Source organism: Pseudoliparis swirei, chromosome 9 (assembly GCF_029220125.1).
Source record: "Pseudoliparis swirei isolate HS2019 ecotype Mariana Trench chromosome 9, NWPU_hadal_v1, whole genome shotgun sequence".
NCBI classification, from domain to species: Eukaryota; Metazoa; Chordata; class Actinopteri; order Perciformes; family Liparidae; genus Pseudoliparis; species Pseudoliparis swirei.
The window spans coordinates 13,861,400-13,876,785 of NC_079396.1; the positions used below are offsets into that span (position 1 = coordinate 13,861,400).

At 42.0% G+C, this 15,386-nt stretch overlaps 1 protein-coding gene across 1 annotated transcript; it reads left to right on the forward strand.

The window, feature by feature from the left end:
* Positions 1-28: 28 nt before the first annotated feature.
* Positions 29-15,386, forward strand: erbb3b (erb-b2 receptor tyrosine kinase 3b). The gene is made up of 28 exons (XM_056422473.1): positions 29-359; positions 4,006-4,160; positions 4,246-4,432; positions 5,016-5,141; positions 5,232-5,294; positions 5,466-5,584; positions 6,304-6,445; positions 6,599-6,712; positions 6,802-6,919; positions 7,006-7,079; positions 7,477-7,567; positions 7,969-8,171; positions 8,321-8,453; positions 8,558-8,651; positions 9,237-9,394; positions 9,479-9,535; positions 10,834-10,975; positions 11,091-11,210; positions 11,313-11,411; positions 11,561-11,746; positions 11,835-11,990; positions 12,093-12,168; positions 12,277-12,423; positions 12,504-12,601; positions 12,693-12,869; positions 12,969-13,040; positions 13,279-13,570; positions 13,708-15,386. Exons 1-28 carry the CDS (start codon positions 281-283, stop codon positions 14,619-14,621), a joined length of 4,392 nt encoding a protein of 1,463 aa, XP_056278448.1. The 5' UTR covers positions 29-280; the 3' UTR covers positions 14,622-15,386.

The window sequence follows — 15,386 nt, forward strand, 5'->3', positions numbered from 1 at the left end:
GCCCGGCATCAAGATGAACTGCCACTTGTTCGTTGTTGTTGTTAGTTTTGCAATTGGCGCAATTTCTCTGTTCTTTTTACTAATGTTTAGTGCAGCGTCGTACAGAAGGAGCTGCATTTCTCCTTCACTTTGACTCTTTTTTTCTTTCGTCTATCAGAGACAGAGCGCGGGACCTGACTATTCTTTTTTATTTTTAACCATACTGCATAACATTGGCTCCTCGTAGGACTATCTAAACGTGTGATATGATCATATCTCACTAAAAAGATTTCACATCAACATGATCAAGTGGGGAGTCATACTACCGAGTGTAACATTATTATGGTGGCTACAAACAGCAGCAACTCAAACCCACAAAGGTAAGGTGATTTTATTATATGTACAATATATATATATATATATATATATATATATATTAGTGCTGTGAAAAATAACGCGTTAACTCAGTTAATTAAATTACAGGTTTAACTTCGTTATTTTTTTTAACGCATTTAACGCATGCGCAGAATGAGCTTCCAATCCGTCTGTTGTTGGTCGTCTCGAACCAGCAGCATGTCATTCTGTCTCTACGTGTCGCGTTAACACGACTCCGATCCCCGTCTCGCCGGATGCCGGCGTGTGTGCGCACATCGGGACGAAAAAAAGTCACTTGCACCAATGTTTTAATGCAGGGGTGCTCAATATGTCGATCGCGGTTGCCGCAGAGTTCAGATGCCGGTCTTCGCGCATGAAAAGTCACGAGCACCCCCCTAACTGTTACTCATAAAATGTAGTCAAACAAAAACGGAGCAAATCACCGTGTTCATGGCCCGGGCAAAGACAGCGCGGTCTCCTGGCTTCAACACGTTACTGTCAGGGAAGACACAGCGCACCAAAAAAAACGTTTTTTTGGAAAACTTTTTACCTTTTCTGATTCCGCTAGCTCTTTGCTAACTTCCGCTAGTACTTCCGCTAATACCTCCTCTAATACATCTACTTAGAAAGCGTATTCTGTACGTTTTCTTCGTCGAAATGTTGCAAGACCCGACTTGCTGCATTGATCGCGACTTTAGACATTGTGTGTTTGGGCTCCTCTTGTGAAAAATTATTACGAAATAAAAGAAAATGTATATGTTCTTTGCAAAGATGAGGATATGTTGAATGCTGGGATACCAAACATGCCCATGTTTATTGACGTGGTCTGCGCGAGCAAGCCGTTTAAAGGGAAGGGGAGGGGCTTAAGGACGCCGGCATCCTCAGTGGAGTGGAAGAGGTTAACCCTCCTGTTACCTTTACATTTACTAACATATTTTACCCTCGGGGTCAATTTGACCCCAGCAATTAAAACCTACAGAAAATTATTAGAATTAATATTGCTTCCCAAGTTTAAGTGTGAGGTACTTTATGTTTGTTTGTTGACTACCTAAATAGCCCTTTAAATATATAAAAAAGTTGATATTTCTTATAAGTTTGACACAGTGAAAAACAGCCTGGGGTCAAATTGACCCCAAAGAACACCGACATTAAACATTGAATGGGGTCAAATTGACCCGAAAGGTAACAGGAGGGTTAAACATTCTGTTTAGGATGAAGATGTATTAATGTTCCATATGGAAGAAAACTGCTAAATAACTGCTGAGTTGCAGCACCATTGTATCGAAGAATGTATAAATGTATATATCCGTCTTTTGTCATAAATCTCTATGTTCTCACAAAATATACCGAGAATATCGGTAATATGTGATTAATCATGATTAATCCACAGAAACCTGTGATTAACCCGATTAAAAATTTTAATCGTTTCACAGCCCTAATATATATATATATAAAACTATGTCTTGCCTGTTTTAATTGCCATTATTTAATCAATTTATTATTACTATTATTATTATTATATCACATGTTCCTATTTGAATTGACCTGTTGGTAGTGACTCCTCAGCATTTGCCTGCCTTGAATTATCACAACTTCTTAAATGGTATGTAACTGTAATAATATGATAGAATAGAGTAGTTAACATGGATGCTATCTAGACTTGTCAGAGGTTAAGGGGCTACATTTTATAAAGTATTAAGCCTCATCTTCTTCTTTCCCTTGTCTCAAACCACACAACATGGGGCTCTCCTCATTGAGAGCTTTGTTGCTGTTATGACTGGGCTCTAATCAAGGCACTTAATGCAGCAAAACATCGCCACTTTATATTCTGCTCGTGATGGCTGGCAGCAACACTAATGCCCTGGTGGAGACAAAATAGCGTGCATGGCAATGATCCAGTTGTAAAAAGCTACTTAGAACAATTGGTCCTGTTCATATTGATACAAGCAATCTGCAGATGAATGTTTTGTTTTGCTAAAAATCAAAAAAAAATCTTCTCAAAAGTCGATTTAGCTGTGTGTTGTGCATGTTTTGTGCATGCATGAGTTAAAATTAATGTAATGGCCAGGAGTATCATGCAACTCTCCAAAATATACTGAGCATTCCACAGTAAGTATGCAAAGATATGGGATACGCGACAGTCATCTCTCATTGTGCATTTTTCTATAAAAACCACACGCACCAAGCCTAAAAGGTTGTTTATGGCAGTGGTCAACTCCACTTCAGTGTGGTTGGAAGATTCGGGTTTGTACCTCCGCATGTTCCCAGTAAAGACAGGAAATGTAAGTTGTGTTGACAGCTGCAGATGTTTAGTCTTTGCACGTAAAGCGCCAGCTCCACAGTTTTTGTTGATGAGTAAGAAATAGTGCAGCTCCCCACTGACATCAGGACAGCAGAAAGTCTCTACATCTTCCGCCGGAGACTGAAAACACACCTTTTCCGACTACATCTGGATTAAAACACAGATTTGCACTTCAGTGGCACTGGGATAGCACTTATTATGGTACTTTTGTAGTTCGACTGAGTTGAGGAAATGTTAGTTCCTGTATTCGTGTTGTTCTTAGTTTATACTCTAGGTTGAAATGCACTTATTGTAAGTCGCTTTGGATAAAAGCGTCTGCTAAATGACATGTAATGTAATGTAATGTGCAGTCCTCCTCACGTTCATCATATTTCCCTTCCCTCAGCCAGAAAGTCCTACCCACACAAGACCCATTGTCTGTTGGTATGATCTCAGCAACGCAGACCCCTCAGACACTCACATACAGACGCACATGCACACACACAGAAGCACTGTCTGTCACTATCACTCTCCAGTCACTGGGACACACTGTCCACATTTATAGTTTTGTCACAATAAGGAGCTTTGTCTGAGAAAAGCCCCTCTCCCTCATCCTCCACTGGACCAGCCCCCGGCCGGAGACTGCTCCGTGTACCAGGGTTACAGCCTGTCTTACTGCGCTTCCCATCAGACTCTCCAGCCAAAGCAGCAGCACACACATTATCAAGAAGACCAAGTCCACACAGTACATGCTGCACAATACAACCCTCACACTCAAATAGCCAGTCTGTGTTCACCTTCACAGGACCACAGTAGCGTCTTTGCATATTTTAGCTCCTTTGGCTTTGCCAATCATTTTCAACTGCATTTTATGTTTTGTGTTATTTGTACCATTCCAAGCTGCCATTGGTTTCCATACATTTCTGTCTGGTATCAAAATAAATCAGCAGACAGCAACTTGCTTGAATTCTGAAATACATCATAGACTACATTATTCTTTATCAAAATCCCATAACCGTTGGACTGTAATGCAACGCATTATTTTGCAATGATAACACTGACAAACCATGATACAGGCTTGATGTTCACTGTGTTGGATTACACAACTCAAAGGTTTCTAGAGTCTGCTAATTTATCTTTAAGCGGAACAAAAACCAGACACCAAAATTCATCAAAAAACAAACGGGCGTAGTTTTCAAATTATTAAAATGTAACGTAATGGATGTGTAGTAAATAAGTAAATAATAAAGAAGCACTGACATGGTCGAACACAAGTGATACATCAACCCAAGGTTCTCTTCACCTGTCCCTAAATCACCCCTTAAACTATAGAGTACTCTTCATCTGTCTTCTCTGTGTATGTTTGTCAGTGGTGTGTCCCGGTACGCAGAACGGACTGAGCTCCACGGGTTCTCAGGAGATCCAGTACAACCTGATTAAGGACCGGTATGATGGCTGTGAGATCATCATGGGAAATCTGGAGATCACACAGATTGAGAGTTGCTGGGACTTCTCCTTCCTCAAGGTAGAAATCACCCCCTTTCTCTCTGCCTTGTCTTTCAACGGCTTTCTATGTATAAGGTGTAGAGAAGTCTTATTTTTCTCTCCAGGAAATCCGCGAGGTGACTGGCTATGTCCTCATCGCAATGAACCACTTTCAGGAGATTCCTCTGGGGCAACTACGGGTCATCAGAGGAAACAGCCTTTATGAGAGACGCTTTGCTCTCTCTGTCTTCTTCAACTACCCCAAGGACGGTTCCAACGGCCTGCGGCAGCTGGGCCTCGCGAATCTGACAGGTAAAGAGGGCTGACCGAGAAAACACAAGCATGGACCAAAGATGTCCTATATGCAAGGTGTGAAATGTGCTTTTAAGGATTTGAGACTGAAACAAAAATGCAGGTTGTGCTTTGCTGTTCTTTACTTTACACGTATTTAAGTTGTGTCCAAAGAAATATAAAATGTGCCATTTTATGTGTCGGAAAACAACATGTTGACAGTTACAGGATGGCAGGACAAAAGTATTTAAACAATTAGTAAAAATCCCAATCTCCCTCACAGTCAGCTAATTTTCATGTATTCTTAAGTGGTATAACAACTATTTATCGGAGTTTTAGTCTCCCCTCTTTCCATTCCCCAAGTCCCTGACATCCTGGTATAGCACTTTATCTAAGAGGCCTTTTTGTAATATGAACTACTATTAAAAAAGTGTTCATTGAATGATTTAGTTGTAGGTCCTTTATTGCCTGTACATCTACTTGTTTTATATTGTACCCACTTTGTAAAAAGTGTTTACATTGTAATTTGTGGGCTGCAATCTAAAGTGATAAAGGACATGCTGCCTGCGCTCTCTCTGCAACACTTCTCTCCATTTCTTCACAGAGATTCTTGAGGGAGGAGTGCAAATTATCAATAACAAGTACCTGAGTTATGCCCCCTGGATCTTCTGGCGAGATATCATCGGGGACAATAGTGCTCCAATTGACATCCAGTACAATGGAGAGCGAGGTTGGTGTTGGGTTAGTACTTTTTCACATATCCCCAAATTACCTTGAGATACTCTCTTTTATAAGTACGGCCTCTCTTTCCTTCTGTCAGGCCCATGCCACAAAGCGTGTGGAGATTACTGCTGGGGTCCAAATGAGGACCAATGTCAGATCTGTGAGTGCCAGATTGTTCTGTTCCTCTGATTTTCTGTTTCTGTTTTATCTCTCTCCTCCTCCCTCTTTCTCTTCACTGACTGTCTGTCTTCATAGACAGAAATACACAGCGACAGACACACACATGCACATTGGTGAGCTGTGTTCAACCTGTCTCTCTTGTGTGTCTCAGTGACTAAGACGGTGTGCGCCCCACAATGTAACGGTCGCTGTTTCGGGACGAGCCCCAGGGACTGCTGTCACATAGAATGTGCAGCGGGGTGTAAAGGCCCTCTGGACGTGGATTGTTTTGTGAGTACTCCGTCTTTGATATAATAAAGACAAAAGGCAGTCTTTGCAAACGTTATACAGGAGGTTTTTCACTCTTCGGTAACAATGGCAGCTAAAAATAAACCTTTTTTCAAACTGTTTTGCCTCTGTTATGTAAAAAGAATACATTCTGATTTGCTTAGAATTGGTTCTATTGTAAGATAATTTCTTGAACATCAATGTTGTTAAGGGCTTTACAGGTGGATGTTATCCCATCACAAACTATGCAAAAAAATTGCACAGCTGCATCCAATCGTTATTGACACATTTATTCAAAGTAAAACATGTCCACCTGTTGATAGTGCTAGAGGAAAGGTCAACAGATCTGGGGCCATAAACATCTGTCCAAGATTGAATGACAATCCCAAGAAATAGTTGTTGAGATATTTAAGTTTGGACCAGGTGAGCGACTGACAGACTAAAATATACTGAATATGAATACTAAAATGTTTTATTTTGTTATATGTTATGGAAAACAGTCATATTTCACAGACATGATTTGTGTGTGCTTCTGTGTGCGTGTGCGTGTGTGTGTGTGTGTGTGTGTGTGTGTGTGTGTGTGTGTGTGTGTGTGTGTGTGTGTGTGTGTGTGTGTGTGTGTGTGTGTGTGTGTGTGTGTGTGTGTGTGTGTGTGTGTGTGTGTGTGTGTGTGTGTGTGTGTGTGTGTGTGTGTGTGTGTGTGTGTGTGTGTGTGTGTGTAGGCATGTCGACATTTCAACGACTCTGGAGCCTGCGTGCCCCAGTGTCCGCAGACTTTGATCTACAACAAGCAGACGTTTCAAATGGACACCAACCCTCATGCCAAGTACCAGTACGGATCCATCTGTGTCTCCCAGTGTCCCAGTGAGTGGCCTGTGCTTGTTCATGTGTTTGTATCCTCAACATGTTGTCTGGATACTTTCCGTGCAATGTGGGAAATACTTTAACTAGCCTTCCGGATATTAATACACCTGTGTCACAGTGTTCTTTCTTGTGTTGTTGTCTTGCTCCTTGTAGCCAATTTCTTGGTGGACGATAGCTCCTGTGTGAGCGTTTGTCCACCAGACAAGATGGAGGTGGAGAGAGACGGCCAGAAGCAGTGTGAGCTCTGCAGTGGACTCTGCCCAAAAGGTTGTCACGATACATGTACTTTACACTTCTTACGTTGAGTATATGTGTCGGTCATCAAAGCTTAAGACGGCACTTGGTCGTTCCTGTAGTGTGTGAAGGCACCGGCGCTGAGCATCGGCAGACGGTGGACTCCAGCAACATCGACAGCTTCATCAACTGCACCAAGATCCAGGGCAGCCTTCACTTCCTGGTCACGGGGATTCTCGGGTAAATGGTCTCACCTGCCTGAAGAATCACTGTGTGCAGCTATGGACGGTCAGCGTGTTCTTATTGGGTGTTTTTATTCTCCCTAGAGATGACTTTAAAAATATCCCGCCTCTGGATGCCAAAAAGCTGGAAGTGTTTCGCACCGTCAGAGAAATAACAGGTTTATATCAACTTTATTGGTGCTAATTATGGATCGCAGTGCTTGGTTATTGTTTTAAATGTTATAGCCGATTTGACTTGAAGTGTAACCTGGTTCCCTAGTGGAAAACCTCGTTTTTCATTCATAATGTGATATGTTTTCAATACAGCTCAGTATTCTTGCCAAAGTTACATTCAGTCACTTGGTATTACAGCTATTTAAAAATAATACAGGAAAGACAAATGATTCTTGCATACATGACAGCAGAGTGTGTTTGCTGTTCTCCACACCTATCACCAAATATTTTCCATTTTATAATCTGGAAAATGATCAAACAACATGCTATTAATGGTCTAAAACAATCTTAAAACCGTTGCAGTATTTATGTTTGAATGTTTTCACGGTGTTTGATTGTCAGATATCCTAAACATCCAGTCGTGGCCCAAAGAACTCAACGACCTGTCCGTTTTTTCGAGTCTCACAACCATTCAAGGGAGGGCTCTCTACAAGTAAGACTTTTTTAGACACACTGATGCTTGTTAATGTGTCAGTTGAAGCCCAGAGGAAACAGATGTAAATCTGGAAAAGACGATGATAAAAGAAATAATGTATCAACAACATGTTCTTCTATATAGAAAGTGAAGATATTCAAATGATATTAACGCTGATGTAATTACAATACATTAAACATTCTGCATGCCTTAAGATGGTTCTGATGATTATGTTGTATCTGAATAATATATTGTATAACTATGTACAACTGCAAGTTAACAAACAAGTTTTGCTAATGTTAAGGAATCTTTTGAGATTTGCAATATATAAATATATACAAATTATAGCTAACTTAAATGTATTTTATTTCCTTTGTTTTCTTTTTGTGTGTGTCCCCTTTGTGTCCTTCCAACCAAAGGCATTTTTCTCTGATGGTGATGCACATCCGCACTCTCACCTCACTGGGCCTGCGCTCCCTCCGGGAGATCAGTGATGGCAGTGTGTACATCAGTCAGAATGCCAACCTCTGTTACCACCACACAGTAAACTGGGCGCAGATGTTCAGGGGCCGCAGAGTTCGAGTAAACAACTTCAACAACAACAGGCCACTGGCAGAGTGTGGTGAGAGGAGACAAAAATAATTTAAAATCTATCTATAATATATGCTATACACTTTTATCAATGTCTATATTGATCATCTGACTAATTAAGTCAACCTACATTATCTTCATCAGTTTACTGATCTTTGTGTCACATGTATGTGTGTGCAGTTGCAGAGGGCCATGTGTGTGACCCCCTGTGTTCAGACTCTGGTTGCTGGGGCCCGGGGCCCGACCAGTGTGTCTCCTGTAGGAACTACAGGCGAGACGGCACGTGTGTGGCGAGCTGTAATTTCCACACCGGGTCAGTAGATACATGTTTGTGTTGATATTCTTACTGGTGTTGCTTTTGTGTTGGTTGTATTGATTTTATCTGACAATACATGTATTTAAATATTGTTTCCCCAGAGCTCCAAGGGAATTTGCCGACTCTAATGGGGAGTGTGTTGCCTGCCACCCAGAGTGCAAACTTCAGAGTGGGACGTCGAGCTGTACTGGACTGGTAATCACGTTCTTTGATAGTACACTGTGGCTCAATGTGTTTGTATGAATTTTCACTTGTATTTGGCTAATTATCCAATAATAATGTATTTACTACATTGCAAGGGCATAATTGCCTCTGGGAATGGACGTGTCTCCCTTAAAATCCTTTTCTTATCTCCACTTTTTTATAGTTTTAGTCAATCTTCCCATCTCTGAACCCAAGCCCAACAACCTTTGTACAGTAATGTTAATACTGTCTCGACATGAGCTAATAATTGCCCTGCATGATAATAAAATCTAAATTTTTGAAAGTTATTGTATTTGTGTATTTCAAACAACTGTAACCCTTTGCTGCTCTTGTGACACAAAATCTGCAATAAACCTGAACACAATGCTGATGTGATCCCTTCTCTCTTCCATTTATACATTTTATATCGACTCTCTGCCACTTCCTGCCCATTAGATCAAAAATCACATGTAGTCGCCAATGGTCTTAATCATTTATTCTGTGTCTTGGTTAATTGTATGTTGCAATGCCTCCCCGTTGAGTTATACATAGCGATGATGTGTCTCAGCTTCTCCCATATGTGTCTTTCTTTGTTAGGGTGCAGACAAGTGTATGGCATGCACCAACCTTCGAGATGGTCCTTACTGCATGTCCTCTTGCCCCACTGGGGTAAATGATGGACAGAGGGGACTGATCTTCAAATACCCTAACAGGGAAGGTCACTGTGAGCCATGTCACCATAACTGCACACAGGGGTGAGACTGGACCCACATGATGTCTGTGTATCATCTGTAGATGTGTAACCATGATCAAATCAATGATGTGTGTATCCGTTACAGATGCTCTGGCCCAGGATTAAATGGTTGTTTAGAGGCAGCTAGACTGGCAGTTAGCAGGTGAGTGTTTCCCTCTGCTGGTGAATATGAAGCACTACACGGCAGTGTGTGTGTTTGTGTGAGATCCATCCACAAATCAATACAATTGAGCAATTTAGACACCAATCAACTTAGCACAGACTGCACACCTGAACCTCACTTATTTTAGCTTTATTCAGACGTGCATACAAATTCGAAAGTTGGAACTACAACTTGACATAAAAGCATTAGAAAAAAGAAACAACATAATTCAGATTCAGAAAATTACCCTTTTTGCTTCTGTCCCTTCTTCCATCTTCCCTGCCCAACCAAAGAGTAATAAACTAAATCGCTAAAATCATATGCTCCTCTCTATTACTAATGGATATTTATGTAAAACTATTACAATTTGCACATGTTGTAATTGTAAGGATTACAGGTACTTAAACCCAAAAGCACAACTCAGAGACAGGACTGCAAGAAGAGGATCTTTACTTGTCTTTTCAGGCAGGGTACAAACTGGGTGGTCAGTCCAATCGGGCAAAATATAAAAGAGCAACATGTCAAAAAAGAAACACTCAAGACACCAACATGAAGTGATACATTCAACACAAGCACACAAACACAGACACAAACACACATAAATACAAACACACACACACACACACACACAGACAGAGACAGACAGACACCAGGTTTGAGGTTTTTTTTCAACTTTACTTTGAGCTTGAACAAATCCAAAAGGGGGCAGGCAAAATTCTTAGGTCGGGTAAACAGGCAAACAGGGTCAGGAAAGGCAGATCAGAATCAATATTTGGAATACACTGGAGAGCTTGGCAATAACACACAAGGAGACCAAGGAAGAACTACAGACAACAATCCAGCCAGAGACAAGGCTGGCACAATATATAGGGGGAGAAACAGGTGTACAACATGAGCCACTAATGAGACACGAGTGGCTGAGGGCAGATGCAGGGAATGAAACAATCTAGGAGACAGAGGTGACACAACAGGGCGTTACAGTAATACCTAGTATATCTAATTTGAGTGCTGCCAGCTAGTATGCCCATCTAAGCCAGTAACCTTTGATATCATTATTGGGTTATATCCTAGAGAGAATGAGTTCACAAAACTAATGCAAAAAACTGAAAAGTGATGTAAAAGTCAGCTAAACTCGACACTATAACAAATAGCAAGGATTTGACAAATACGCTGTTCCCTGATTGGACTTATATATCTTACCAATCACTTCTGCACTTTTTGGCTTTTGCTGGTGAGAATCTGACGTCTTCACCTTGAATCAACACATCAGCATGTCTCTCTGCTTCTTGCCCCTGCAGTGGTCAGATCACAGGCATAGCTTTAGGCCTACCAGCTGGCTTGATATTATGCCTGGTGTTGTTTTTCCTGGGTGTGCTGTACCACCGAGGCTTGGCCATCCGCCGCAAGAGAGCCATGAGGAGGTATCTGGAGAGCGGTGAGGTGAGACTTTAGAGACCAATTAACCGCACAAGTTGCATTTGCTTTGACTGCTCCATGCATTTGTTTTTTAGAAGGAAAAAAATAAGCTAAATATATACGATTTTTTTTGGGGCAGAGCTTTGAGCCACTTGGTCCCAGGGAGAAAGGCACCAAGGTCCGTGCCCGCATCCTGAGACCTTCAGAGCTGAAAAAAATCAAAGCCCTTGGCTTGGGAGTGTTTGGCATAGTGCACAAGGTATTTATTAACCTCTTTGACATTGTGCACATCCACTGATAATCCACAGATGTATGTGCCATTCTAATTTTAGAAGACTGATTCACATTCATTGTATTTAAGGGTGTTTGGACTCCAGAGGGAGAGACTGTGAAGATCCCTGTGGCCATTAAAACCATTCAGGATAGCTCAGGCCGACAGACCTTCACCGAGATCACTGATGTGAGAATAAAAGCTTCTTACAGTCCGATAGAAGATAATGCGTAACAGAAATAGCAATTAATGTCACATACATATAACATTTCCTGCATAAAATGCAACGTATCATATCACAGTCAGAAAAGTAAACAGTGTTTTTGCTCTCTGTGTAGCATATGTTATCCATGGGCAGCCTGGACCATCCCTACATCGTTAGGCTGCTGGGCATCTGTCCAGGTCCCAGTTTGCAACTGGTGACCCAGCTTAGTTCACAGGGCTCCTTACTGGAGCACATCAGGCATCACAAGAACAGCCTGGACCCCCAGCGCCTGCTCAACTGGTGTGTGCAGATTGCTAAAGTAAGTGCGACATGAGGCAACAGAATTATTTTTTGAGCGACCACATGTTTTGAATCGGCTCTATGATGCATGTATGTTTGTGTCTCAGGGCATGTACTACCTGGAGGAGCACTGCATGGTCCACAGGAACCTGGCTGCCCGCAACATGCTGCTGAAGAACGACTACCAGGTCCAGATTTCTGACTACGGTGTAGCAGACCTCCTTTATCCGGACGACAAGAAATACATCTACACTGACACCAAGGTGGTTATGACTCATTTAATAACTCACAGCTGAGAGGTTTTCACTGTCTCCTCCAAATATGTAAACAACCCGATCTGTATGGCATGTCTTAAATTTGTCTAGACACCCATAAAATGGATGGCACTGGAAAGCATCTTGTTTCGAAGATACACTCATCAAAGTGACGTTTGGAGTTACGGTAAGAGGCCTGTGTGAGTGGGTCATGTTTTATAGTGCTAGTAAAATACACTTTCCTCTTGAAAGCTGGCAGGCAGAATTTAAATGTGGCGTCTATCTTCATGGACAGGGGTGACAGTGTGGGAGATGATGTCATTTGGGGCGGAGCCGTATGCATCCGTGCAGCCTCAGGAGGTGCCGAGTCTGCTGGAGAAGGGTGAACGCCTGTCACAGCCCCACATCTGCACCATAGACGTATACATGGTCATGGTGAAATGTGAGTGTGATGAAACATCACAAAACTATTATGCGCAAACACAAAGTTATGATTTGACATGTTTTGCTTCTTTTCTTCAGGCTGGATGATTGATGAAAATATAAGACCGACCTTCAAAGAGCTGGCCAGTGACTTTACTCGCATGGCAAGAGACCCACCAAGATATCTTGTCATCAAGGTGAGGCTATCATGGTCATTTATTCTAAAGCTAAGTCCGCTGGCGGTTCACTTAAATGTTAAACCCTTTATGCGTCTATGTATTTCTGTAGTCGGAAGGAGGAGAAGCTGCCTCAGTCGAGATCCATCGAAGAGAATCTGAGCGAGGGCTTCTGCAGGAAGATTTGGAAGATCAACACGAGGAAGGACTTGAGGATGGTTTGACTACTCCTCCTCTCCAACACTCTCCATCTTGGAGTCTGTCCCGTTCACGGATTAATTCTTATAGGGTCAGGAAAAACACCTTCGATTTTAGACTCTTTTGGGAGCATTGTGACAAGATCAGAAAGGAAACAAGCTAATAACACTGTTTCTTCCCTGATTTGTAGAGTGGTAGCTCTCAGGCTGAACCCATTGGATACCTGCTAATGAACTCCAGCCCTGTGGACAGTTTCCGCCAGGTGATAAAGACTCAAAAAATCACACACATGGATGCAAACAAACATTTCTCCAATTGCACAGGAGATGCATATGTTAACTGTTACTCTGAACAGCTTCTCTTTAATCAGCATTATTACTAGACTTTTCCAATAGCCATATTAAAATCAATCTTATGCCCCCGCAGTGCCTTTTTAAAATAGGATTCATTTCTATGAGCTGCATGCTTCATCAGTTCATGTCTTTGTTTTTCTGTCTCAGCTCTGGCTTCAGAGGTCTCGACTGAGCTCGGTGCGGACGCTGCCCGAGAGGTCAGAGTTCAGGGGGGGTGTCAGAGAGGCAGAGCTGCATGAGGAGGGTTCACGGACTGGAAGTCTTCACAGGACCAAGTTTTGCTCTGAGAAGGGTACTCCTCGTAGAACCATTAGCGGGCACAGGAAGCTCTCTTCAGCATCAAGTCCATCCTCGTATAAAGTGTGGACTGCAGAGGAAGAAGAGGAGATGGACCACGATGGCTACGTCCTTGCTGGGTCATGTGTTACTCCACAGAGAGGTAAACTACCAGCATATTCTGATTTGTCTCATGATTTACAAAACTGTTTTGTAAGTGAACCAATACATAATCATGTACACCCCCCTCCTCCTCCTCCCTGATCTTCTTCCTTCCTCACATTCTGTCTTGGCACACAGTCTGCAGCGTCTCTCATTCTGGGCGAAGAAACTCAAGGCTCAAGAATAATCTGTCTCTTGTGGTCATAAATCCCTCCCAGGAGTATGAAATCATGAGTAAAGAGTCTAGTGCTCCTCTTTGCTCGACCGGCGCCGTCTTATCACAGGCCGATGCCACCTCAGTGGCAGTTTGTTGTCAAACCTCACCATTACCCTCACCAACCCTTTTGGCTCGTTTACCTGGAGAGGAAACAACAGATGTGGGAACTCTGACACTAATCTCAGATGTAAGGATTAAGCAAGAATATGAGGATTGTGAAGAGGGAGTTGCACAACAAAGAGACTCCACAGAGAAACATCAGCTCAGTGGTGACTCTGATAGTGGGATCAGAGCTGTGGATGACCAAGGAGAGGCAGCTCATGGAATCGGCAGGTATGAATACATGGATATCAGACGATCCAACTCTATTGAGGGAGAGGATCCAGCATGGAAGAGATGTTGGAATCAAACATCTTCAAAGAGTGAAGCAACGACAGAGGAAACAGACCAAATAGCGGAGCTGTTGAAAAGGGAGCTGGAGGAAGAGGAAAAGTACGACAACACAAATAAACAACCTGCACTTCAGGGGAACGGGAGCACTACGGTCATGTCTAGGCCAGATGTGCTCACAGCAGGGGGTGAAATGGGGGAGGAGTATGAGGAGATGACCAGATTTGGAGTGGTGCCCAGTGGGTGGAAGCAGGCAGACTACCAGAACCTCCCATTGAAGGGGAGGGCTGTGTCTGATGGTATGGGCAGTGACAGGTGTGCAGGGATTGGGGGATACATCAAGGTGTTGGCTGGCATTGGGGAGCCTGGCAGCAACACGTCATTTGATAACCCAGATTACTGGCACAGCAGACTGTTCCTCAAACCAGATGCTGTTCGCACCTAATAATGTGGATTGGGACATAGACATAGTACCGGTTATGTTAGTACTTGTCATAAATGTGGGTTGTTTTGTAAAGTTTTCCAGCTTGTATTCTTTGCAGCAGCCAACAAACTTTTTTAAATGAATAAGATCCACACAAAAAATACATCAGAGTATATGATGCTTCATTGTTAAGAGTGATGATGAGGGGAACATGTTCCATTTTAGCAGAACAGACTTTTTGTACAATTTATTATAATATGAATTTTTATATGAATGAATAAATGTCGAATATTTGTGTCAATTTATTTGTTTGTTTTGTTTTAGTTTCCTTCGCACATCACCTATGAACCATGGGCTGTATGGTATAAACAGCAGGAAATAAGATGGAGACATATAAACCTAGCTGGGTCATTCCTAGCATTCAGTGCCATTTAGGTCCCCAACACATTATATCATATATTTTGCATGTAAAAGGTCAAATGCTTATTTTTAAAAGCTTGGTTTTACATGTTTATTCCCCTCTACTATAAAACATCAATGTTATTTTCCCAGGATATTCAAAATGCTAAATAATTACTCTGATTTTAGCACAAGTAGGCCAAATTGCTGTGTCCCAAATCATGTTTGCTCAACTTCTCTAACGGATATAAACAAAGAAATCAAACAAATACAAACAAATTCTACATTTGTGTCACTGTTATGTAACCCTTTTATTGATATTCATCACAAAATAAAAAATAAAAATGGTAATTCATTTTTATTGATTAAAGTTTTTTAAAAAGTGTG

What these genes read in the sequence shown, in the direction of transcription:
- erbb3b (XM_056422473.1), top strand. Translation starts at nt 281, where the DNA reads ATGATCAAGTGGGGAGTCATACTACCGAGTGTAACATTATTATGGTGG. An exon ending in CAGGCCACTGGCAGAGTGTG is followed by an intron (nt 8,172 to 8,320) that starts GTGAGAGGAGAC and finishes ATGTGTGTGCAG; the next exon opens with TTGCAGAGGGCCATGTGTGT. An exon ending in ACATCTACACTGACACCAAG is followed by an intron (nt 11,991 to 12,092) that starts GTGGTTATGACT and finishes AAATTTGTCTAG; the next exon opens with ACACCCATAAAATGGATGGC.